The sequence below is a fragment of the Squalius cephalus genome (assembly GCF_949319135.1).
Source record: "Squalius cephalus genome assembly, chromosome: 9".
NCBI classification, from domain to species: domain Eukaryota; kingdom Metazoa; phylum Chordata; class Actinopteri; order Cypriniformes; family Leuciscidae; genus Squalius; species Squalius cephalus.
Window position 1 is genome coordinate 13,248,852 of NC_137130.1, and position 27,155 is coordinate 13,276,006.

Below are 27,155 nucleotides of genomic sequence, written 5' to 3' on the forward strand. Positions count from 1 at the left end.
ATTTTTTTGCCTTGAATTTGTTCTAGATCATTAGACATGATGTTATGGTTCCTTGGAAGCTTGTCTGAAACGTTTCCTTTGTCCAAAAACACTGTCTGTCATACTGTGTTCATGCTGCAGAAATAGTAGGTTAAGTAGCCTATAACATAATAGTATACTATTCTGAACGATAGTCCAACAACACAGTTAAGCTTCAGTGTTTAAATATGAACAAAATTTGTAAAAGATTTCTCGTTATATTTTTCACGTTATTATAAGGTTTTTTTTCTCAAATCAATATGAACTTTAATACGCAATCTGTAAAATTGGATTAATCAAGTTGAACAGGTGGAATCAATAATATACAAAAAATGGATTCAAATCACCATTTCAGAAGAACTCTGAGTGTAACTGGGTTTGCATGTACAGCTTTGAAATTAGGCTGTATGCAGGAGGAAGTATTACCATGACGACAAGGGTTATCTTTGTTCTCCATGTGTTTCCTGTCTAAGTGAGGTGTTTAGTGCAGGGGATTTAACAGATATACTACGGTAAACACTGAAGAGTTGCCAGTTTATTGTTTAATGTGTCGGTGTGCTCATGTTAAGGCTGCAGGCGTTTTGTACTGGGCTGCCACTATGGTGCTGTGATTCTAGGGTGATTTATGATACAGTAATGGCGGGGATATGGTCAGAGGTCTGGACATTGTACCTCATACTGGCGCTTGGTACTCCAGATCCCTCACCAGCATCCCGGGAGAAATCCCATGACTTCAGAAGGATCCTCCTAGGTTTGGATAAATGCAATGCCTGCATTGGAACATCCATTTGCAAGAAGTTTTTCAAGGATGAAATAAGGTAAACTTAGATATTTCCTATTTATGCAAAGAATAAATTTCTGCCAAGTAAAAAAAAAAAAAATGTTTGAGATATTCATAGTGCAATAGATTATTACAGGATCCTTGGATCAAAGTATCCAAATGTCCAGGGGTTTAGCCATCGTTTCAGAAGTGAGGAGGACAGGAGTGTCAAGTGTAATCTCCTTTTTTCTCTGACCTTTGTCTAAAAGACAGGTTTTATTTTATTTTTCTTATTTCTTGCTTTTAATTGCCTTAGAAAGCAAATGCACTGCTGAACATTGAACGATAACCACTCATTTGTAGTCTGTAATATTTTCCTATATTGATTAGATTATGCAATACAAACACTTGTGCATTAAGTCATTGTGGATTTTATACAATGTAAAAAAAAAAATGTAAAAAAAGTTTCTATACTGTAATAAAGGCTGTCAATTAGAACTGCATTATTCATTTACTTTGTTGTTATACCTAGAGCTGGCTTGAAAAACAATATATTGTCACAATCGTGTGTTTATTGTCTTCACATTTCATCAGGCAAAATGGTCCTGCTTTTTTTCCACCTTTGACCATATAAGGGATTTCCTGGAAATAAGTGTATTGACTTCTATGAGTCTCACTTGAGGACTTTTTGCGTGAGGGCGCCCTCTGGCTTCCAGTATGAATAAAACAGACATTACATGAGAGTGTTTAGCGCTCAATAATGTTCACATCGCCTCAGTTTGGATAAGAAAATGGTCAGGCATAAAGGTCTCTTTGAATTTAAATCTAGATTTATTCACATTGGCCCATGAAAGCCTCTACGTGAACACATTTGCCCGAAAAAATTATACGCCTATATGCAAATGTCCAAAATACAAAAATGTCTAGATATTTAACTGAAGTAAAGATGTTCTGAACTTAATACTGTTGCATATCATCGCTGATCTAATACAGGCCTAATATACTATATTCAGGTACAAAACTCAGTTATCAAGAGAAAACATGCTTCATCAACTATTTCTGCTTGTGGGCTATATAAAATTATTCTATTGAGGCACAAAAAAGGGCATTGAATGCTTTTTGAAAATGAAACAGAAATAGAAGGGTACCTTTTTCTACAACAAAATTGTCTGCAAATGTGCAGCTTCCAGTCTCTTATCATTGATCTGAGCAGCATGAGCAGCGAAACCAAAAACAGGAAGCTAACGTGGACACTGCTATTTCACCACAGGTTTGAAAGATGGCTGACTGCTCAGTCTAATCTCGCCTCAGCAGACGTGCGCTCATATGAGGGAAACTATACAGACAGCACAGCGGGCTGGAGACCTGTGGTGCTGTCCCAATTGATGTCTCCTCACCTGCACGAGATATCAGACAATAGCATTTGCACCTCAGCCGGCAAAGGGAAATCCTGCAGCATTGAAGCCGTCCTCAGGGCCACTTCACGCTTCCAAAGTTGGGTTCGCTCCAACATACTGCTTCCCAGCATGGTGAAGGTCTGCACTCGGTCTCTGTATTCTAATGTCTATTTGAGGTCAGCATTGGCTCAGGATTTAAGGTCCGAAGAATTTAATATTGTTGGTTTAACTTAAAAAAGTAAGTTACCTGGTTGGCTTAACATTTTGAGTTCACTGAAATTAAAAATTTGAGTTAATGCAACAAAGGAGGTTGGTCTATAAATAGAAACTCAAAATATTATGTTAACTGAACCACATTAATTATCTAATTTGATATGACAAAAGATAAAATGTTGTCATAACAAATCATGAAAATAAATTTTTAGGGTGGAGGAGATTTGCAAATTTGGCACTTATAAGGTGGCAATTTTTTTTCTCCATTGTCAATATTTCTTAAAGAAAAGCTTTGGTGAGGAAGGATGAAGGTAAAGCTGCACTTTTTCCTTTAGACCAACTTTAAATACATAGACTATGTTTTACGGGTGTTTCTTCAACTTCAGGCACACTGTAAAAAACTAAAATCTTGTATAACAATGTAAAAACATATGTTGTCAACGTATTGATTATATTATTTTTTACAGTGCACTTTTATGTTCCAGATTTCAACTTTATTCTGTTGGTGTACATTAAAACTGTCTGGAAAACTTTTTATCATTTAAATGTGCCCTTTATGTGTATATTTTATGGTTGTACCCTTGTCTCAGACCCAGATTTTCATAATTCTCCCAGACCCAGTCATAATTTTTAATGTTTAAAACTATGATAGTGTAAACCACTAGTCTAAAACTTTTGCTTGATGAATGCTTTATGAACAGTGTTAGGGAAAGTTACTTTTAAAAAGTAATGCATTACAGTATTGCTTTACTTTCCAAAAAAAGTAACTAATTGTATTAATTAGTAAAACATACTTGTAAAACATGGATGTAAAACATACTTTTAATGTTTTACTTTTTAAGTTACTTTCGTGTTACTTTTTCTCACTTGAGCTGGGCTTGCCTTCTTGCTTTTTAACAACCAGTATATATCAAAATTCTTTCTCTATAGGGTCTGGTCACCCCGATGCTGCGCTGTCCATCTCAGAGGTTGCTGGACCGCATTGTGCGACGCTACTTCGAAGTGACTGATGTGGGCAGTGTCCAGATGAAGCACTTCAGTGAAAAGGACAAACTCAGACTTCTTTACACTCTGGCTGTGAATCAACATCCTCTTATACTGCAGGTATGATGATAAGTAGGCCAATATGATTAGCATGGCTCATGATTTTTAGCATGCTAGCAACATCAAGGTCATGGGTTCGATTCCCAGTGAATGCATGAGCTTAACAAAATATATACTTTAAAAATGTAATGCAAATCACTTTGGATAAAAGCATAAATCTGAATGTAAACTGTTATTTCATAGAATTTAGTGAGCAGCTTTTCAAGGGAAAGGGGCATTATCTGAGACATTTTAATATCGTTGTTTCCAAACACAGGAAGAGGGACTGTCTACCTCTATATATAAAGAAAATGAAAATAACACACATTGGCATTGCCCACTCAAGCTCCCTCGCTTCCTGTTTTCAGCCCTACTTTTGCCTTTTCTGCCTACAGATGTTTCCAGGCACGGAGGGCTGGCCCTTCCTCCGCTACCACGGCTCCTGTGGAAGGATGATGGCGTGGGCAGGGAGCAGACCCCTCAGGAGCCTGTTCAACTCTCCATTAGAGCGCCGCGCAGACATCGTCTACCAGCTCCTTCACATCACCCAGAGCCTGAGCGCCAACAGCCTCCAGTTCAGCCTCTTCTACACCAGTGTCTCAGAGGACATGTTTGGCACCTTGGATGATAGCAGGGTCTTCATTGTGGATGCCAGTACCATAGGGATCATTGACTTACAGGAAGGTCAGTTTGGGCTTAATCGCTACAGGTTACCTAGTTTTCTGCAGTAAAATATTCCTTTTACCATGTACACAGAGAAACCTTATGAAGAAAAGAGTTGTGTATATACACCAGCTGCCAGTTGGAATAAGCTTTCCACCAGTAAGGCAACACAAAAAATGACATATTCCTACAAACAGTTTTGTAATTATGTGCGTATGGATAGGTTCAATATATATACTTATATATTTACTTATATATTTGCTCTTTATATTTATATATGAATGCTTTTTTTTTGTGCCAGGTTTCAAGTACAATTTATAACGTTCACTGTATACACTAACATTCAAAAGTTTGGGGTCAGTAAGATTTTTTTTAAAAACAAATTGATACTTTCATAAGCAAAGACACACTAAATTGATGAAAAGTAACAGTAAAGAACAAAAAAGTTTCCACAAAAATATTAAGCAGCTCAACTGTTTTCAACACTGATAAAAAATAAGAAAAGTTTCTTAAGTACAGCATAGATGTACAGAATGATTTCTGAAGGATCATGTGACACTGAAGACTGGAGTAATGATGCTGAAAATTCAGCTTTGCCTACACTGAAATAAATTACATTTTAAAATATATTATAAATAAGTTATTTTAAGTTGTAATAATATTTCTCAATATTACTGTATTGTATTTTTGATCAAATAAATGCAGACTTTGTGAGCATGAGACTTTTCCTTTTAAATTATGTAATTTTAAGTGGACCCCAGGATGACTATATAGCAACCACTTTGTGAAAGCTAGATAAAAAAAAGAAAAAAAAAGAAAAGCTTTTTATTTATTCATAACGCAGCTTAAATATACAGTAATCATTCTTGTTTAACCAATTCTGGTGCTGTGATATACCTCTAATTAAATAATACTTCCACTCCTTCTGGCAGGACATTCTCCTGATGAAGACTTGCTTCCAGAACACCTTGATGTCTTCTCCTGTCTGAGTGGATCTTGTGCGAGACCTCCCCCATGTGAGACCGTCCGAGCCACACAGAGTTTTACCCTACTATGCAAACATGTCCTTAACAAACTGCTCGTTCCTAATGATGTGCAGTCCGGTCAGCTTCCCAGAGCAGCAGTGAATGAGCTAGCTAACTGTGCAGACCAATCTCAGTCTGACCAAAGAATAATCGCTGCCATCCAAACCTTAAAAGACATCTTACAGACACTAAGGGCATGCAGCGCTCTTTATGGATACAGGTATCCTGAATGCCTCTATAGTGACAAGTTCTAAACCATAACTACTATGGGATAATTCTCCCAAAAAAATGAAAATTGTCATTTACTCACCCTCATGTCGTTATCAAGCCTGTATTCCTTTTTCCTATGTAACACAGAGAATGGAAAGATGTAGCGCCAAACACTAGTTCAGATCAGATGAATGAACAAACTCCTTGCAGTGCGTAGATCCAAGAAAAAAGATCCGATTGCTCAGAGGCCACAAATAAAGTGCAAGCTGCACCTGAATGATATCAGGGTGAGTAAATGAAGACAGAATTTTAATTGTTGGGTGGAGTATCTATTTAAGTATGTCTGTGTAAAGTACACAGATACAGTCTGAACCTGGTAGTATCTTCATGACACTAAGTAACTTTATCAGCATATATCTAATAAAGAATGTTTATCTTAAAGTATAGCCAGCAGACAAACCTTGAGACATATTATGCAATATATATATATATAATTTAAAAAAGCATAAATATTATTCACACCTGAGACAAGGAATTTCATCACAAAATGAGAATATTTTAATTACAAAGACAACTCTGATTAGTAACCCATAAACCATATCAATCTTCATGTTTCTGTACAATGCTCGCTAAGCAGTTTTATTCATGTATAGAAAATGTAAAAAGAGAAATGTTCAAAATTACATTACTCCATAAAATTTAATGGCAGGAACTCTGGAAAAAAAATAACAGCATTCCATCAACAAATATTTTCAAGCAATAAATATTTATAAATAGTGTAAATTTACAAGATTAGAAATATAACACAAAAAAACACAAATTAAAGTTTATTCCTTATTCTATGTGCAACCCATTTTTCTTTGTGACTTGGCTATCCACACACCCCCACCCCCCACTTAACTTTTTCCTTAAGAAAAAGGAGGCAAAAACTATTTTTAATAATAAAAAAAAAAAAAAAAAAAAAATTCACATTACAAATTTCTTTTTTGTTACCTAAAGAAAATGTTGAACAAAAAAGACCAGCTACGGTAGTATTTAAGAGGAAATAAAATAAAAAATAAAATAATCATGTATCAGCCCATACATGAAGTACAGAAAAACACAAAAGAAGAACAAAACAAAAAAGGATTAAAGCAACAATAAAAAGGAAGAGTCAGTAGTTTTGAGTGATTTTGACATTTGTGGTATATACACAAAACCATTTTTCCTCAGCAATTAGTCTATTTGTAGTTTGTGTTTCAAAGAAAAGTGGTGCTGAACAAGCTGGAACAGTCCTGAAGATGGAGACGATCCCACTTCACTCCAGTGGGCCGAAACTCCATACTTGGCAAGGTTGCATAGACAAACAGCTTAGAACCAGCAGCCTCGTGGGGTTTGCTACAGAAACCAGTGGTGTGGAACTGGGTCAGGTCTCCTGAATATCAGAAAGGGATGTGTTGCGTTCCAGGGTGTTATCCGAAGAACCGTTAATGTTAACGTCAAGACGAGGAGGAGGAGGGCAGGGGTGGGGCCTGTGGAGAGAGCAAGACGACGTTAACCATGCTCAATGCTTGCTACCTGGGACCATTAATCGTACGAATAGAAGTTGATATAAAAGCTTCATGCAGAGATTCGTCTACAGGAAGTTTTGAGACTCACTAATGTGAACTGGTCATACACTTGCATGAGGTCCTCTATTTTGTACTGCTCTAAAACCACAAAGTTCTCAAGGTTAGGGCTGCATCTCCGAGCGCAGCCCTGGCAGTGCACCACATACGTCTTCCGTGAGTTGCTCTCACTGGTGACAAACAGCATATCAAAGACCTCCACCTGGGAAAGCAATGGAAAAGATCAGTTACCAAAAAAAAGAAAAAAGAAACGAAGCAAGCATGGATAGAAAAGATCCAAATCAAATGAAAATGGACAAGTAGATTTAAAATCAACTAAAAAAAAAAAAAAAACATTTCTAGTTTTTAACTAGGAAAGTCTAGTATCAAGAAAAAGATTGATCGAAATGAAATGATCACCTATAGAAATTTACAAGATAATCGGGCCGATTCCGACAATCCTAGGTAAAGTCCTGATTATCTTGATGGCTCTACAGATTATCTTATCAGATTTTCCTGTGGTGTGATGTGCGTTAAGAGTGACTGAATCTGCTCTTAAGAACGTCAGGGCTGCACCGATCTCTACATGTTGAATATTTACAATCAGAAATCCTGTTGTGTGGAGGGGAACCCCAAGGACAAACACACACACACATCAGAAAGCGAGCTGATGGAACACTGAAGCATAACACAACTTCATCCAAACCGTTTTCTCTTTTCGCCCCGCAAATTATCTGGAAAAAACAGTCCAAACACTATTATCGCCATCACTTCTTTCCCGTCGTCCTCCATGTTTGTTTACTCTAACGTCACATTCGACCGCGAGAGATTTTGCGAGATTTTCCGTGTTTACAGTCAGGACTCTGGTTGTTTGTGAATGGGATCTGTTATGCTGGGTACACACCAAAAGATTTTTTACATCTTATAAGATTTTCAAAATGTGATAGACCACAAACACGAGGACAAAAAAATCCTAGATTTAACCGTTTTGCTCCTATAGTGTGTGGTGTGCCATGATGTGACAAAGACAGCACACCACACACGAACAGATTTTCAACCAGTCTCGACTGTGAACACAGGAAATCTCGCAAAATCTCGCGAGACTTCAGAATAAGCATGGCGGATGAAATGCAGGAAGAAACTGCGATGATAGTGTTTGGAATGATTTTCACAGAAGATTCATGCTGTTGCCACAAATCAACAAGCTGATCCTTCCGTCTTCCATCATTTCGCTTTCTGATTGGATATAGTTTCATTTCACGTGATAATCTTCAGAGTGTGCACGCGTTTGTCCTCGGGGTTCCCCCCACACATCAGGATTTCTGATGTTGAATATTTACGATTCGCGATCTGGGCGGCTCCGACATTCTTCTGAGCAGGTTCGGACACTCTTAACACACCTCACACCAAGGGAAAATCTGATAAGATAATCTGTAGAACCATCAAGGTAATCGGGACATAGCTAGGATTGTCGGAAGGGGGGAAATCACAGCCCGATTATCTCTTGGTGTGTACCCAGCATTAGTGTGTGGTGTGGTGTGCTGTATTGGTCACATCGTGGCACACCACACACAATATAGGAACCAAACTGTTAATTCTATGATTTTTTTTTTTTTTATCATCATGTCTGTGGTCTCACATTTTGAACATTTGAAAAAGTTTTAAAAATCTTTTAGTGTGGGCCAGTCTTAAGTTTACATTAGGGCTGGGCATTGGCACAGATTTAACGATTCGACTTCAATTCACTAGCTTGCGATTTAGTTTCAATTTGATATCGATTAATGGGGGCCTAACATGGCAAATGTCCTTAAGAAAAAAATTCTCTCTCAACTAATGCTGTAAACTATACAGGGAACCCCAGGTGGTACATCAATATTAGAGGTTGATAAATTAGCTGATATGTATAGGCTACTTGCATTTAAATTACACATAAGAACGTTTTTATAATATATAATTTTATAATAATGTTATGAGTTTTTTTTTTTTTTTTTTTTTAAACAAACTTTTAGATGGTGGCTGTCAAGTATATTTGTATAGCGCTTTTCACAATACAAATTGCATCAAAGCAGCTTCACAGTATTAAATTAAAATAATACAACAAGGTTTGTTTCAAGTGGAATTTATTGATTGATAAAATAAAATTAAATATCCCCAAAATATCCACAACTGAGCAAGCCAAAGGCAACAGTGGCAAGGAACCGAAAAACTCCAAGTGACCTAATGGTGTCCTAAAACTCCATCAGGTGACCTAATGGAGAAAAAAAAAAAACCTTGGGAGAACCCAGGCTCAGTCGGGGGCCAGTTCTCCTCTGGCATTTATGAACTAGAGGCCGGATTGTAGTTTGAACTGTAAGATTAAAAATATTATATGAATGCCTGGCCGAAAAGATGCGTCTTTAATCTAGTTTTAAACTGGGAGAAGCGAGTCTGAGCAACGAACAGTATCAGGAAGGCTATTCCAGAGTTTTGGAGCTAAATGTGAAAATGATCTCCCTCCTTTGGTTGATCTGGATATCTTAGGTATATGACCAAAAGCCTAGAATTTATTGATCTTAAAGAGCGCGATGGATTATAGGGTGATAGAAGATCCGTTAAATAGACTGGAGCTAAGCCGTTTAGGGCTTTATAAGTCAGTAGCAATACCTTGTAAATAATACGGAACTTTATAGGTAACCAATGCAGTGATGATAAAATCGGTGTGTTATATGATCATATTTTCTTGATCTAGTAAGAACTCTAGCGGCTGCATTTTGGACTAACAGTAGCTTGTTTATTGAGGATGCAGGACAACCAGCTAATAAAGCATTACAGTAATCTAGTCTCGATGTCATGAATGCATGAACCAGCTTTTCTGCATCAGAAACTGATAGGATATTACGTAGCTTAGCAATGTTTCTAAGGTGGAAAAAGGCTGTTTTTGTAACATGAAATATGATTTTCAAAAGACAGGTTACAGTCGAGTATAACACCCAGGTCTTTTACTGTAGAGGATAGGGGTGTAACGGTACGTGTATTCGTACCGAACCGTTTCGGTACAGGGCTTTCGGTTCGGTGCACGTGTGTACCGAATGACTGAATGCAATATTTTGTGTGCGGAACATAGGTACATTTTCGTGTTTCCACACGAACATATTAAGTGGCGGAAGTCTCCGCGTTCAGCGCAAATCCCGCCCTGCAGCTGATTCTAATGTTTTTTCCTATTAGACATTCTCTGGTTTTACCCGTGTTTTACCCGCCGTCACTGTAACAATGAAATAGACTGCAGGGCGAAAAAAAGCTTTTCCGCTTCGTGTGCGCCGCCGCACTCTCCGTTCCGTGGCGTGCGCGCGCGCGTGTGTGTGTGTGTGTGTGTCGGCCCGCTGCGCTCTCTGCTCAATGTTCGAGCCCGTGTTTGCGCTGCGCGTTCTGCTCTGTCGTTAACGGCCCAAACACTCCAATCATGTACCGATCACGCACTGGAAAAGCAAAGTCCGCTCAAATAAGGTGAAATTTCTCAGTAGTAACTTAGATTTCTGTTTGCTGAGCTGGTATAGTTATGCTGGCAACAATGGTAAAATGACCTGCTCTGATCACATGCTCTGGTAATAATAGCTTTGTACTATAGCTTTGGACTATATTTTATTTTGATAATTATTAAAAAAGTGGAAAAAAAATCGTAAATTGATTGTTGATTGATTATTGAAAAATAATAATACATTAATATATTTGTTTAATATTATTTTAATATAGGGCTATTTTCTGTTCCTGCACTGTAATCATAGTTATTTATTTATATTTTTCATTATATTTTATTATGTGATATTGGTTTGAGACTGAGAGTATTTTATTTAGTGGAGAACTTTGCAGCAGTATTTTATTTCTTATTCTTTTTTTATTTTATATCTATTTTATTATATTTTATTAAAAAGTGTTTAAAAAAGTGTAAACAACTTGTTAAAAAAAGTTTATAGTAATAAACAACCTGCAGTTTAATGTTTGCATTTCTTTCCCTTACTGTACCGAAAATAAACCGAACCGTGACTTTAAAACCGAGGTACGTACCGAACCGTGATTTTTGTGTACCGTTACACCCCTAGTAGAGGATAAAGTAACAGGACATCTTACGATGTTAAAGTTGTATTGTAAGAGGTTTTGTGGGCGGATTTTTGAACCGATAAGTATTACCTCTGTCTTGTCTGGATTTAATAAAAGAAAAATACGCGTCATCCAATCTTTTATATCTTTAACACACTGTCAATTTGGATAATTTAGCGTTTTCATCCGGCCGTGATGAAAAATAGATTTGAGTGTCATCAGCATAACAATGGAAACTAATTCCATGTTTCCTTATAATATTTCCAAGTGGCATCATATATATTGAGAATAATAGAGGGCCCAACACAGATCCCTGCGGCACTCCATAGTTTACTGAAGTTATGATAGATTTTTCTCCATTCAAATAGACAAAATGGTAGCGGTCTGATAAGTATGATCTGAACCAGCTTAATGCTTGTCCTTGAACACCAGTATAATTTTGTAGTCTATCTAAGAGTATTGTATGATCTATAGTATCGAACGCAGCACTAAGATCAAGTAAAACTAGTATTGAGATACAGCCTTGGTCAGAAGCTAAAAGTAAATCATTTGTGATTTTAACAAGCACAGTTTCAGTGCTATGGTGCGGCCTGAATCCAGACTGAAACTTTTCATAGATGTCATTTTCTTGCAAGAAAGAGCTCAGTTGAGCGGACACAACTTTTTCTAGTATTTTAGACATAAATGGAAGATTTGAAATGGGTCTATAATTTGATAGATTATTATGATCTAATTGTGATTTCTTAATGAGAGGTTTTATAACTGCCAGTTTAAATGTTCTTGGAACATGACCTAAAGATAAAGACGAGTTAATAATATTGAGGAGAGGCTCTTCCACTACAGGTAACACTTCTTTCAATAGTTTAGTTGGTATAGGATCTAATAAACATGTTGTTGTTTTAGATGAAATGATAAGTTTATTTAACTCTTTTTGTTCTATAGTTGTAAAGCACTGTAATTGTTCTTGTGGGGTGATAATTGAGGCTGAATAAGGCGCGATTGAAGATTGAACGTTTACAATTGTGGTTCTGATGTTTTCTATTTTCTCAGTGAAGAAGTTCATGAAATCATTACTACTAAACTGTAACGGGATATTTTGTTCGGGTGATGTCTGTTTATTTGTTAGTCTAGCCACGGTGTTAAATAAAAACCTTGGATTATTTTGGTTATTTTCTATTAGTTTGCGGAGGTGCTCAGCCCTGGCCGCTTTTAGGGCCTTTTAAAACGTGACATACTGTCTTTCCACGCGATTCTAAAGACCTCTAAATTAGTTTGTTTCCATTTACGCTCTAAATTACGGGTTTGTCTCTTTAGAACACGCATAGTATTGTTGTACCATGGTGGTTTACTTTTCTCTCTGACCTTTTTTAATCTAATGGGTGCAACAATATCCAATGTTATAAAGACAGATTTATCCACACATGAAATATTGGAGAACAGATTAAGTAAAAATACAATGAATATGCAATATAGTGTGCATATTTAACAAAATGGTCCTCTAGAGTTTATGGTCACTGAATTGCTTTTTTGAGGTAAATGTAACATTACGTGGCATTGTTTACATACTGTTTTATTGACATCTTTTTTTTAGCGGTTGAAACGCTGATTGAGCAATTACGTGACATGATACAGATTTCAGTAAGTTGTACTGTATCTTTCAACATACCTTTTGATGTTCATTCATGTTTATTTTGTGCTAGAAAACATTAATGAAGAATACACACCTCACAGATGCTACAGTAGTGAGCAGGTTCGTCCTTGGTCCTTCCATGCCAAACTAGCTCTTTGCCAGCAGCTATAAGAGCCTCCCTCAGCATCTGACACTGCTTTAGTGTCCTCAACAAACAGTACCTAAGGAAGAGGAACAGACCATATTTAACACTTCCATTAAACTGCTTGTGTTTTCAGTCACAATAAACTGCATCATTGTGACCACTCAAAGAGCCACAATCATTAATGTGGTGCAGTAAACCCACTTGATCATCTCAAAGAGCTTGTGGTCTGACACTTTGATGTTCCTGGCCATGTTCCAAGAGAGGTGAATCATAGGAACGATGGATTTGACACTCTGGAGTTTGTTCCACTCGTAGCGTTCCACAGCTGACTTATACTGATGCACTGAAGGACGAATAAGAATTAGACCCTTCTGTCAGTTAACAAATAGATGAGCTGTATTATAGCTTAAGGTCTACAGATAAAATAACCTAATTATCAGTTATATATATTTCACTTAGGACTGAAAAACTTTTTTCAAAGAAAACACTTTCTTCAAAATTGATATGCACGTCTGTTCTAAAACCAAGTGAGCTGCCTATCAACACAGCATTTGTTTTGTTTTTATTCATGGTCTTTTAAATCAAATAGAAAATAGACAGCATTTAAGGCATTATAGGCACACTCCAGACTTGAAAGCTAAAATGCAGGCAGCAAAACTATTCTGCCTCGTAAGATACCTTATTTCATCCAAAGTTTAGGGCAGCACTGCATGTATCCTTCATAGATAAGTTGATCCAAAAATACAAAATATCAAGAAAAAAATAAGATGGCATACAAAAACAAAAGAAAGGTTGACTATAAATATATTTAATTAAAAATATTCAATATTCATAACCAATATTCATGCTTGTTCTTATTCAAAACAGAATTGCTAAAAAAAAAAAAGAGTCTGTTTTACAACAATCTAAGGCACAAATCTGATAAAAATCTAAATATATAAAATACAAACTATTAATAATAATCAATAATCTGGAGAGATTCTGTATGGAGGAATGGTCTCTGATCTGTTGTCAGGTGTTCTCCAAACTCATTAGGCATTATAGGAGAAAACACAGAGCTGTTATCTTGGGAAAAGGAGGTTGCAAAAAGTACTGAAAAAAAGGTGCCATTAATTGTGGCCAACATGTATTGGAGAAAACATTTATTTTATTATTATTATTTTATACAGCTGAAACCTTAGTGAAAAAAAATGAACAACATTTTTAACACAAATTGCTTCCAACTTAGAGTGTTCCAAATCAGTCACTTAAGACAAAGAATAATGGTTTGGATGCTGTCTCAAGACAGCGGCATTGGTAGGCAGTGTCTCTTAGGCAGCTCATTAGGTTTTAGAACAGATCTGGTGGTCCAACAGCAGTGATAAGAAACTTGGCAAATTTACCAGTGAGTGGTCCTACATTCCAGGCAATGTTGTTGCACCAGCCAATAGCCTGAACCCAATGCACAGAGCCTGTATTGAGCCAGACCAGATCACCTGGTCGCTGGATAAAGCGATACACTGGAACATTGGCCTCATACAAGTCCTCTAGATTTGGCCACCATGAGCCCATCAGGTAATTAATATTATTCCTGCATAACAAAGAACATGTCAGTCAGTGCATGTGCAAGACAAGTCTACTATATTGAGACATACTCATTTTAGCATATAATGATTCAAGGAATTCAAAGTTTTTGACTGCTCACTTTTCACAGAAATCATTCATGACACCCCAGTACGGCTCAGGAACAGCAAACCATTCACAATCTCCAGGGCCAATATTAATGTTGACAGAGCAGAAGTTGTTATTTTCTTGATGACCTGAATGGGCAAAGAAACATTTAACATCTACACTTAATCACTTTCAATGTCTGTATTTGAGAATGCTGCCTCAGTAAAAGCACAGCAAGATGTGCATGTGCTTGCGTGCCAATAAACTGACCCGGTGTCCTGGAGCCTGGGACCTTCATATAGAGCTGTACGGTGTTCATGCCGAGAATGGTATGGCCCACATGACTGAGCAGATTCCCTGCAGACACCACCCGCGCAAAGGCAGGCAGCTTACTCAACTCAGCCAGCTGCAGCTTCCACCTGCAAGGCCACAGGGCACAGAGATCAGATACAATGACCTAATATGTCTTCCTGTTCCATCACAACTCTAGGAGTCTGTCTGAACGCTGCAAGAGGTCTGAAGAGGTCCATTTAATTTTCACACAATCCTCCTTCAGACTACAACTAAACTCAAGAGCATTTTCATGAAGCACTAAACCACATGAGGCATGCATTAAAGTGATTTTATTACTGTTAAAGAGTGTTGTTAAGCACTACAGGAAGTTTTCACCATGGTAAAATTCACTGCACTTCATGAACTTAAGTAGCTTACTGGTTTTTAAAGAACGCTTGTCCATTAGATCCATTAGTCGTTAAAGATTTAAGCTTTTATTGCCAGATTATAGTGATTTCAGATTCTGCTAGGTGACTTATCCTAGAATGCATTAAACTTATCAAGAATGTAAAGACATTTATAATGTTAAAAATGATTGCTATTTCTATTTCAAATAAATTACAAATACCAAAATGTTCAAGAAATGCAAGTGTACTCAACACGTCATAAACAAAGACACTGCACTGCTCCGTTTCCACACTTCATGAAGCAGCACAATCATGTTCTACCAAAGAAGAAAAGTTCCTCATATTTAAAAAGTAATAAGAAGAAACCTTGCTCAAGTACCAAATTAGTACATTAATATTTTATGGATTACATAACAGTTTTCTTAGTAGACTTTAGTGATGAATGTCTGTTGAAAATGGAGCTTTGCAAATCACAGCTAAAAATATATACAGAAAAGCTATTTTAAACATTAAAATACAAAAAAAAAAAAAAAAAAAAAAGTATATATATATATATATATATATATATTACTGAAATAAATTGTCTGGTTGAATGGCAGTGTATATAGGCTGTCATACTGGCCCTACATACAACTGATGCGAGTACCCCCAACTACAGAAGTGAGTAAATCGGATATTTTACAACCAAATGTTGTTTCTCCAAATACAATTTTATTCAACAAGTTGTGGCTATACAATGAGTTTGGTACTTTTGATGCACACAAGCATGTCTGTAACTTTGTATATCATGTTAGATGGTTGGGGCTTAAATAAATAATCGCTCAGAGGAACAACAAAACCAGTAAGCACTTACTTTTTCTCATCTGACAAGTCAATGTTTGTCCCAAATTTGATGTGCTTAAAGGAACCTCTTCTTCTCCGCAACACACTGAAACACAAATGCAGGATCCAGTTAAAGACTATGGTTCTGTCAAAACAGTTTAAAACATTTAGGCTTTAATGAAACAAGCACTTACTTTTCTGATGGAGCAGATTCTGTGTCTGAGTGGTCTTTCTGCCCTTTCTTTTCATTTTCCTCCTGTTGGATAATAAAAGAAATTGTGAAAATGAACCATTAGAAACCAAAGCACCAATCATGAACTGTTTCTCACTATCACTATTTCTCACATATGTCTTTTGTGATCTCGTAACACAGCTGGCTGAGACCAAACGCTTCAAGTATTTGGACTGCCTCAGAAGCTGCTAATGCACCTCTGTCAACAATCTAAGTGAAATTGAACTCCCAAAGGGCATGATAGTGACAGAAAAACATACACACACACACACACCCAAACTCTTGGCATGAAGAGGAAATATAGATTGTTGACATACTGGTCCCAGTTCAGAGCAAATGCACAATCAAGAGTGAAAGATTCTGACCATTATTTTCAAGAAGAGTGATGAACAAATGATCATGACGACCAGGATATCTGAAGCCACATCAAACTGATGACACTAATTAAATATTTCTCTAATCTACATGTTTATCTAAGACAGCACGTTTTTTTCTTCATGATGGAATGACAACTCACCCGCAACGATTCCTGGAAAGAAGAGGCCTGGTACTGAGCGTATCTGGCAATGGTGGTGTGAGACCGGCTGCTCTCACAACGCCACATCTTCCTGCTGCCCGTCACGTCCCAGTTCTCATCAGTGGGCTGAGATAACTGAGTCCTCACCTCCACCAGGTGCTCTGGGTTGGCCTCCACCAGAGTCTTGGTGGAGAACAATCCTAGGTCTGACACGAAGAGAAACAGAGAGAAAGACATCAAATAATAAATATGGATATAAATTAAATAATATCCAGGACCATCAAACTGTCAGATCATAAGCTCTTTGAGATGATCAAGTGAGTCTACTGCACTCTTTGAGAGGTCCCAATGATGAAGTTTAAACAAGAAATTAGGTATTAAATAATAATAATAATAATAATAATAATAATTATTATTATTATTATTATTATTATTATAATAATCCACATTTCAATTACCAAAAGGGGATTCCCCTTTTAATTTATTTAAAGGCATGTTTTTAGAGAGAAAAGCCGCTTTTCCACCACCGGGTCAAACCATTCTCGTTGCTTCCACAGTGGGGCTGATAACAAAGCTCTTTGGAATGTATATAGCGACTGAGTTATGGAAAATGATCAGATATTTATTACAACTTGCGTTTACTTCGCTCAAATAGCGATCTTGGCCAGCTACAGAGGAACTGGGCAACAGACAAGTAGCTTTAACCAATCCTGAGTGTCGACGTCACTACACACATTCTACCAGCATGGCTAACTGAGCAGAGAATGATTTGTAACCGTGCCTTGTCGAGCCAAGCTCAAGTGGAAATATAACTGTAACCATTCCTTATATTACTTTCTTAGAACCGTTCAGCCCGACGGTGGAAAAGCAGCTAATGTGTCATTGAATTTTGCAGCATTTCTAAATTTAATGAGAAACAGAATTAACAATAAAAAATAGGGGAAAGGGGCCATATCTTTTCTACAACTCAAACGTGAATATGTTTAGATTTCAAACTCTTACACACAGATTGTGCAATACGTGGAAAAACAGACAAACAACACTCGCCCTTTACTATGACTATTAAAGAAGTGTGCAAATTTTGTCTAAATGGCTCAAATTTTCCAAACAACCACAAATGATGAGATAATACATAACAGGTCTAAGATTGACAGGCACAATAATGCATACAATGTCAGTCAGAATCAAATTTGAAAAAGTAGTAAATTTTCCCTAACGTACCTCTACTTTCTGCAGACCATTAGAGACTATACTCAAACGAAAATGATATATTCCATTATGTAATTTATGAGGTTTAAAGAGCAGGTACATAAAAAGTCCATTTAAGCAGAATCCTGCAACTGTATTTTTTTTTTGGTAGCACTTTTTTTTACAGTCCTGTTCCACATGGGCATACTATGCACTTATTATTAGTTATTACAATAGCTGTGTAATAGCTAGGTAGTAACAATGAACCTATGCATAAAACTAACTTTAACCCTTATATTACTCAGTACTTAGGCAAGAACGCTGTAAAGTACACCTAAGTGCACGTACTGTAAAATAAAGTATTTCTGTGGTGGGGATGCTTTTATGTAATGACACTTTCAGCATGCAGATGGTGCTGTTGTCATTTGCAGCCAAGCCATCTTGAAATGTGTTCCAAAACTCACTGTCTGTAGCAGTGCTAGTTAAATGTCTCCTGACTGTTGTAGTTTTGCAAATGACTGAGCACTAAATTTAAACAGTCAAATTTAAACAAATCCAACATTTAAAAAAACATGTCTCACGCATGTACGAAGTGCTTTGGCAAGCACACAAATGTGCTCAAGCGCTCAGAAACAAGCTCACCTAGCTTGAGTGCTCCAGCCAGGCCACGGATCACTGTAACGGGGTTGGCTGCGTTTGTGCAGAACTGGTGTAGCGGTGGAAAGAAAGCGTCCCTCTTGTTCTCCAACTGCCAAGGTTTTAAAAGGTAGGTTTAGGTGACTGTAGAAAATAACGGCTTTGAATTTAAAAAAGGGTGTAATAGAGCTAGCAAAAATTTAGGTTAAATAAGGTTTACTTAAATATCTTTCCCATGGCAAAAAAGTGCTTTCAATCAGTGCAACTGGATTTTTTTTTTTTTTTTGGAATGTACTTTGCCTTGTAAATAACATGCCGGCAGCAATACTAGAAAGAGTTGAGGAGGTCAATCCAGGCTGCACCGTGTCAGACGTCGATGACATTTACTTACATAAATACTAGGGGTGGGAGGATTGAGCTTGTCCTTTGGCAGAGGAGGGAAGGGTGGAGGTGGTAACCGTGGAGGGGGACACTTGTCCAGTAAGATGCTGTTATTGGACACACCATTCTTCCCCAGGTTTCTGCAAAATAATTTTCACGAGATATTTATTAGCTCTTTTTCAGATGGTTGTATACTATAATATTATACAATAATTGATATAATAATGTTACAATTATAATAAAATAAAAATGTATATCATATTATTGAACTCATTTTGATAGAGTGCATGATGCAGTTGAGAGCATCATTTCAGATGTCTTCTTGTTAACATGAGAGGGACACAGGGTAGGGCACATGTGTTGCTGCTTTCTAGACATAGATGGAGCCACAAACCAGATCACTAGAGATCAACAGCCGTTCCAGTCAAAACAAACAGTGTAGGAAACGCACTTGATACAACACTGCAGTGGGTTAAAAGTTCAGGAACTAAAATGTCTCTAAATAATTACAGCTGTGAGGATGGAGCATATTTACACTGGTTTTGTTTGGAAGAGGAACCTTGGTGCTTGTGAAATTTTACAAGTTTGACAATGTGACATTTTCTGCCGCTAAGTCTCTGCGTTGTTGAGATCGTGGCACTTTGCTGTCATTTTTAATGATAGAATAGCTCATTTTAAAGGTCCCGTTCTTCGTGATCCCATGTTTCAAACTTTAGTTAGTGTGTAATGTTGCTGTTAGAGCATAAATAATATCTGTAAAATTATAAAGCTCAAAGTTCAATGCCAAGTGAGAGATTTTATTTAACAGAAGTCGACTACAGTGAACGGCTCGTTTGGACTACATCCCTCTACTTCCTTCTTTAATGATGTCACTAGAACCGTTTTTTGACTAACCTCCGCCCACAGGAATGCTCCCTCATCTCTACTGGCTACTTGCGCACTTCTTATAACTTACTGTTTACTCAGCTCTTACGGTGATTTTCTGAAGTAAAACTGACGCTTCATCTTTTGTGTGATGTACAATAAACTTTATTAAACTCATCAGTATATGTTTGATCATCATTCAGACAGCAGACTTGTAGGCTATTAATAAATAATGGATACATAGCCTACAAGCAGATGACAAATACGTTATAATAACCGTAATTAAACTACTAAACTATACCCGTTTCATCTCTATACAGCACTCTGACTCTGTAGGCATTATTGTCCGACTCGAAATGAACGCAGTTACTGAGAGTTTCTGATATTATGAAAAGTGAGATGAAATTGTCCTGAGAGACTGAGCACGAGCTCATGAAGCTCCGCCCCCTGCGTCGTCCAGCAGCACCTCATTTGCATTTAAAGGGCACACACTAAAACAGCCCGTTTTTCTGTGCCCCAAAAAATGACAATTTAAACATGCTGTAAAAAAATGATCTGTTGGGTATTTTAAGCTGAAACTTCACATACACACTCTGGGGACATCAGAGACTTATTTTACATCTTGTGAAAAGGGGCATAATACGGGACCTTTAACATGCTGAGGCATTACAAAAAGAAATATTTTGCAAACTGGAATTTATAAGTTTTGCTTATTACTAGGCTCTAGATGAGTTAAATATATTAAACTGACAGCAAAAACACTTTGGGCATTCGGGAAAAAAAAAGATTTAAAAAAATGTATTGTTCATGGCTCTTATGATAACCAAGGCTGCATTTATTTTAGCAAAAATGCAGTAAAAACTAAGTAATACTGTGAATGAATACAATTTAAAATAGCCATTTTCAATTCAATATATTTTAAAACATATTTATTGCTGTGATGGCAAAGCTACATTTTCAGCATCATTACTCCAGTCTTCAGCGTCAAATGATCCTTCAGAAATTATTCTAATATGATGATTTGGTTCTCAAGAAACATTTAATATTATTAGCAATATTGAAAACCGTTGTGTACAACATTTCAGTGGAAATTGTGGTACACTGTTTTTTTTTAACTGACTGACCCCAAACTTTTGAACGGTAATGTATATAATTACTTTACTGGCCATGTATTGAAAGCAATCACACCATCCTGAAGACAACCACACAACACGTCCTATAAACGCTCCCATCAAAGCTTATACAATGACAAAATATCACAGTTTTAAGCTCAAAAAAGCAATATTTCTACTACCTCAAAAATAATTAACAGCTAAACACCATGGCAATTCAATTTAAGCACAATTCAGAAAAATACATACATACAAAATAAGTCATCAACCTAAACCATCATTTTACGGCAGCTCTAAACTAGGATGGATTTATATTAGACCAGGGTTTTTTAATTCAAAGACAGTGGGCCTCCCTTCTAACCCCCCATAGTATGAATTGCATTCAGCCTAAATGAATTACACTATATGAATTACTTATAGGCTACACAGATTCTTAATAAAGCTATGCAAGGTATTCAGTCAAGAGCAGTGAACGGTTTTCAATTTCATTTGTTGTTTGATTAACATTAACAACAGACAGCAGCAGGAAGGTCTACATGGGGCCCTCAGTCACTTCAAGACTTTATGCATAGATCCAATATAGGCTAATGATAATTTTGCCCAACTGTTAGCTTTTAATTTAGACAATGCAATAAGCCAGAAAGTGAACTTAATTCACGCTTCGGATGTGCACCACAGAAAGCCGCCTGTCAGTACCGAATTCAGTTCTCTTTCACGGTTTATTGTGCATTCAATAACTCAAGCACGTCCCGCTCTTCTTCTCATTTATCCATGTTTCTTTGCTAGTCTATCATGTTTAAGCAATCATTCACTGCACGGATATGTGGATGTGGTCTGGGTGTGTCATTTGCATGCAAGCAAGCAAGAAAAAAAAAAAAGGGTAATCCTGCTGGGGTGGCTGAAGAAATCAATAAAAAGAAAACAGCAGTAGCACAAATTCTGTGAAAAAATACAATATCTACCTAGAATTCTGACAACTAGCTGAATACAGGAAGGAGTCAATTACCTGCATGCTTTGAGCACATCACTGGAGCTGGGGTAGATGGATACAGAGGACCACGGGGCGAACGAGGGAGGCGTCGGTTTCCTACAAACCAGCGGAGATGCCACCTTCAAGGGGCTCTGAGAGTCCTCCAGACCTTTGCCGTTGAGTGTGGGACTGTTAAGGCTGTTAACACTGTTCTGAGCGCTGTGATGGTCTGCCGATTTGGGTGAGGGTGTGGCCGTGGACATGGCAGAACACGGAGAGGATGCCACCGAGTTTTCCTGCGCCTTAAGCCCTGGGTGAACGTTGTTTACCTTTGTGCTGGGAGCAGCCAACCCACCACCATTACTATTATTACTATCATTGGCTTTTCCAATCAACAAGGCAGAGAGTTGAGGATTGTCTGAACTAAGTACACCTGGTGAGCAGGGTTTCGCCCCATCAGCGTCTGCCTGGCCCTGATGGACGTGATTAGGCAGTCCTTCTGCAGTGGCAGTGCTGTTAGGCGTCCCTGCGGAATGCCCGTTTCCTGAAGGCTTGCTCTCTTTGGTGTGCACCATGCCTTGCTGTCCACCTGAGGTAGCAGAGTGAGGGGAGCTAGGCGAGGGGAGGTGATTGTGACTGGCCTCCTGCGCTAACGTGTCGCTGGCTGTGGCCGAACGTCCGACCTGATTTGGAACGCCAGTGCCGGCTGCCGGGGTAGGCTGGGAAGTCCCAGCAGAAGAGAAAGGCTGCTCACTGTTAGGACCTGCTGAATATGAACCTGGACTTTTCTGAAGCCCCTGTGATAAATAATAAGGAAATGCTAGATTAAGGAGTGCATTTGTTATTCAACTTTTCATACACTACCGTTCAAAAGTTTTGGGTCAGTAAAATTACTACTATTATGCAAGGATGCATAAAATCGACTAAAACAGGTGAAAGTTAAAACTTTTACATTACTTCACAAAAATTCACAAAACTTTCTATTCAAAGAATCATGAAAAAAAGGATCACTCTTTAAGTAAAAATATTAAGCAGAACAACATTGATAATAAAAAAAAACAATTTCTTGAGCCCCAAATCAGCATATTAGAATGATTTCTGAAGGATCGTGACACTGAAGAATTGAGTAATGATGCTGAAAATTCAGCTTTGCCATCACAGGAATAAATTACATATTAAAATGTATTAAAACAGAAAACAAATGTATGTAAATAAAATAAATGTAGCCTTGGTGAGCATAAATGATATTTCTAAAACCATTAAAAAAAAATCTTTAGTGTACATTAATTTTGTGATGACCAGATTCACTTGTAGCATTTCAAATTGTTGATTGTAGTTTTAAATGCATCATTATGAATGAATTCCTAAACAAAACGGTATAGAATTTTAATATCGGCCATAACAAGAAAATAATTAAGATTATCATATCGGCCAGGATATTTAATCTCACCTGAGTGGAGTTGATGTGTTGGCTTTTCCACGGTTCATCATCCATGCTGCTGCTGGTGGGGGTTGTGCAGTTATGAGGTAGTGCGTTTTGCCGCAAGTAAGGCACATTTCCGTTGCTCCTCAATCCTGGGAGGTGATTATTGCCCACAGAGACGGCATCTGTGTTACCCAGGGTTCCCGCCGTGCTGCATGGGGTGGGGCTTGCAAGGACAGGTCCGTTGGCTATTGGCTGAGCAGCGCATCGCAAGTGGGCAGAGGGTGTGCGACAAAGAGGGATGTGTGGATGGTGAGGAGATGATGTGGAATTAGATTTCATAGGCAGTGAGGAGTCAGCTACAGGACCGTTGGACACATTGGGTCGTATCTGACCCATAGCATTTAGCCTCATCTGTTGGAGAGAGCAAGAGTGTTAGGCAAGGCACCTTTATCAATATTAAAATCTCAGTAAAGAAACGAAGACTAGAGAGGGCACAATCATGATTTCACTTTCACAACCACTCATACACTACCTCTAGCCTTTCTCAAAGTTTGCAGTCTGCTTTGCGCCACTATAAATGATCCATACCTGCTGATTCTGTTGCATTAGACTGAGCTGCTTTTCCAACTGTTCCAACATTTGCAGCTGCACTGGCTTCAGATTGGCCCTGTTGGTCCGTAACTGTTCCAGAAGCTGTGTAAGCAAACCACACAATAATAAAAGTTTGTTTAGACCCAGTTGTAATAAATACATAAATCATTTACATTAAGCAGTTTACAGATATAACATTTGGATCTACAAACCTGAAGTTTCTGTGGGGTTAAACTCCAGTTGGGGACTTGATGATGACCTGGATCATTTGCCCAGGAATCTGGTGAACTCTGATGGCGAGACAAGAAAATTGTAAATCAAATATTTCCTGTAATTTGTAATAGATTAAACAAACTAAAATACTGTCTATCCCTCAGTACCCTGGCTGGACTAGCAGTCCTCTTCCTTTTGGCCGGGCTGGACTGGTCGTCTGTCTGGTCAGAGAGCATATGAGAAGGAAGAGACTGGCCTGGGATTTGGGACTGTGCTTCATTGCTCTGATGAGCTTTGCAGGTGGTCTGCTAAAGGCAACAGATATAGAATTGCAGCTAGGACAATTGCACAAACATTTCACTAAATTAACCCAAATCTTTTTTCTTTTTTTTTGCACCACTGAAGCTTTGGTATTGATTATTGTCAGACAGTGTCATACCACTCCCTAAGACAATAAGCAAAAAGGCAGACAAGAGAAAGTTTATGCCATCTTTCTCACTCTCAATTATATCAGATAAATATTTGACATATGTAAAGAATTAGAAGATTTAAATGGTTCCCCAAAATTAGTGACAAATATGTTGAAACAAAGGATGATGTGTGCTGATGAGTGCTATGGTCTAATGAACTAGAGGAAATAACTTTAAACCTTAGCAGTTTAAGATTATTCTCCAGAATCAATGTTAACAACAACATTGTTCTGCATGATTGGAAATTAAGGACCTTTTAGTGGTACTTAATCATGAAGTCAGGCCGTACCACACATTTTGATGTTTCATTAAAGGAATGTTACAGGTTCAATACAAGTTAAGCTCAATGACTGCATATGTGGAGATTAAGAAAAAAAATATTTTTTACATCTCATTGGGCATTATAAACATTATGAGTGTCTGTTGATCCAACAACTGTCTCACATGTACAGTCACACACTACCGTTCAAAAGTTTGTGGTCAGTACGATTTTTGTCTCTTTAATGTAAAAACAGTAATATTGTCAAATATTGTTACAATTTAAAGAACTATTTTTCTTTTTATTATATTAAATGTAATTTATCACTAATGGACAAGCTGAATTTTCAGCATCCATTACTCCAGTCTTCAGAGTCACATGATCGGAATCATTTTAATATGCTCAATAAACATTCGTGATTATTATCAATGTTGAAAATGGTTGTGCTGCTTAATATTTTTTTCATGATTCTTTGATGAATAGAAAGCTTAAAAAGGGATTTTTATCTGAAATATAAAACTTTTGTAAAACTATAAGCATCTTTACTGTCACTTTTGACCAATTCAATGCATCCTTGGTGAATGAAAGAAGGCCTATTACTTAAAAAAAAAATTCTTACAAATCCCAAACATTTGTACGGTAGAGTAAATAAGTTGAAATTGTTTTCTGTGGTAAACAATGCCATAAATGAGATCAAGCTCAACCTGTACTGAACCGAAAATATTCCTTTTAAAACGGCACAATATCCAAGCTACCACTACCAACATTTTTTTCAAAAGTTTTATAAGTCTAAGCCATTATAGGTCTAAGCCATTCTTACTGGCTTGTCTAGCTGATCTGTTCTCACCTGTTGTGTTGTGTTGAGCGCTCCCTGTCTGGAGGTGAGCTCTGCTGGGATTGGTAGGCTCCACGCCTCCTCAATACTAGGGAGCATTTTACTTTTACTTGGTAAACTACTTTGCTGAAGATTACACAACTGAGCCTAGAAAAAGATTGCGCAGAAAACATGTTCAATGTCGGATTCGGCTAAGCTTGAGTCAATGCAATGGTGGTATGCATCAAATCACAGATGAAAATGACACTCATTTCATTCTCAGTGTATAGTATGTCAGACACGGGGACGTGATTCAAATCAAACAAGGAACTTAAAAAAAAACGAACAATGTACACAATCTGTTTCCAAAAAGAAAATAGTAACACAATGACAGGCACATTAAAATGAAACATGTACACTTCCTCTCCTGATAATGTCACGTGCGAGCACTCTCTCTACCTGGAGGCATTTAATGCGAGCGGTTAAAGCTGGGATGTTACTGCAGGACTTGCTGCATGTGGCATTGATGTAGCACTTTATGGCATCCTGCGGCTGGTTGCAGGACTCGTACAGCGTGCCCAGGTCCATCCAGGCGGCCGCATGGCTGTGGTCCAGCTGCACTGCACAGATGTATGCCTGCAGTGCGTCCATCGGCTGGTTCTGCTGCTGGTACAACACACTGCAGCACAGCAGAGAGGAGGGGTCAAAGAGGAAGAAGAAAACAAACAGTCGGTTCCTAACTAGCTGCCACATGATAATTAGCAACAGATAATATCTCTCTCATGAGCTTTTGCAGCATTTACCTAATAAACAATGTTCATTAAGCACTTACCCAATTGAGCACCATGTATCTGCACTGGCCTCAGACTTATCAATAGACTGTCGGTAAGATATGAAGGCATCTTGGACCTTCCCAATACTTGAGTAGCACCTGCATTACAAGCATAAATAAATCAAATCCTGACACTTTAAAGCACATGAGGTGTAGAGCATACATTTGAGATAATTACTTGTAAATGTTTACTAAACTAATATTCAGATTAATGCATTGTTATAAAAAATATAATAAAATTATACATGCACACACACATACACAAAAATCATTAAAACTGATATGTGTTAATTTAAATCAGACATAACACTACTACAAGAGGTAAAAAAAATAGCCTACCTGCCCAGGAAGTACCAAGTCTGTCCCGAACTGGGGTCTGCTTCTAGGGACTTCTGCAGACACTGAATAGCATAGCTGTTTTTGTTGGCTTTATCTCCCAACTGTTCGACTGTGTGATGCATCCAGCCTGTGGAAGCGATGGGAAACATGAGAATTAAATCAAAAACTGCATTCTCAACAAAACAACTGGAACACCATCAATAACCAAACACTCTCTTCCTCAACACTAAGCCATGGTGTGGGCTGTGGAGGCTGTTACGCTTATAAAGGAGCAAAAGGTTTGTCCTTGTTGTATTCAGGGTAGGGTGGGGAGATGAGGTTGAGCTGGTGGAATTGGCAGCTGGGGGGTTCTACT

General features: G+C 37.7%; 2 protein-coding genes across 8 annotated transcripts in view; one reads left to right on the forward strand and one right to left on the reverse strand.

The window, feature by feature from the left end:
* The first annotated feature begins 539 nt into the window (after window positions 1-539).
* On the forward strand, window positions 540-5,928 carry dipk2b (divergent protein kinase domain 2B). The gene is made up of 5 exons (XM_079880806.1): window positions 540-836; window positions 2,049-2,313; window positions 3,319-3,492; window positions 3,867-4,155; window positions 5,067-5,928. The coding sequence occupies exons 1-5, from the start codon at window positions 580-582 to the stop codon at window positions 5,411-5,413; spliced, it is 1,332 nt and encodes a 443-aa protein (XP_079736932.1). The 5' UTR covers window positions 540-579; the 3' UTR covers window positions 5,414-5,928.
* Window positions 5,929-6,187: 259 nt separating this feature from the next.
* kdm6a (lysine (K)-specific demethylase 6A) overlaps window positions 6,188-27,155 on the reverse strand; it is a 55,243-nt gene continuing 34,275 nt past the window's right edge. For 4 of the 7 annotated variants that reach the window (XM_079880756.1, XM_079880758.1, XM_079880762.1 and 1 more), the window contains 21 exons: window positions 26,801-26,927; window positions 26,462-26,560; window positions 26,089-26,308; window positions 25,663-25,797; window positions 24,254-24,394; window positions 24,086-24,163; window positions 23,871-23,975; window positions 23,307-23,693; window positions 21,893-22,653; window positions 18,921-19,050; window positions 18,536-18,641; window positions 16,706-16,911; window positions 16,151-16,212; window positions 15,988-16,062; window positions 14,725-14,873; window positions 14,489-14,603; window positions 14,187-14,374; window positions 13,006-13,147; window positions 12,754-12,880; window positions 7,008-7,178; window positions 6,188-6,880 (listed from right to left, as the gene is read on the reverse strand). In XM_079880756.1, the coding sequence (XP_079736882.1) occupies window positions 6,848-6,880; window positions 7,008-7,178; window positions 12,754-12,880; window positions 13,006-13,147; window positions 14,187-14,374; window positions 14,489-14,603; window positions 14,725-14,873; window positions 15,988-16,062; window positions 16,151-16,212; window positions 16,706-16,911; window positions 18,536-18,641; window positions 18,921-19,050; window positions 21,893-22,653; window positions 23,307-23,693; window positions 23,871-23,975; window positions 24,086-24,163; window positions 24,254-24,394; window positions 25,663-25,797; window positions 26,089-26,308; window positions 26,462-26,560; window positions 26,801-26,927 (3,557 nt within the window). In that variant the 3' untranslated portion in view covers window positions 6,188-6,847. The remainder of the gene's footprint in view (window positions 6,881-7,007; window positions 7,179-12,753; window positions 12,881-13,005; window positions 13,148-14,186; window positions 14,375-14,488; window positions 14,604-14,724; window positions 14,874-15,987; window positions 16,063-16,150; window positions 16,213-16,705; window positions 16,912-18,535; window positions 18,642-18,920; window positions 19,051-21,892; window positions 22,654-23,306; window positions 23,694-23,870; window positions 23,976-24,085; window positions 24,164-24,253; window positions 24,395-25,662; window positions 25,798-26,088; window positions 26,309-26,461; window positions 26,561-26,800; window positions 26,928-27,155) is intronic. The other 3 variants (XM_079880757.1, XM_079880759.1, XM_079880760.1) reach the window with 2 other exon arrangements.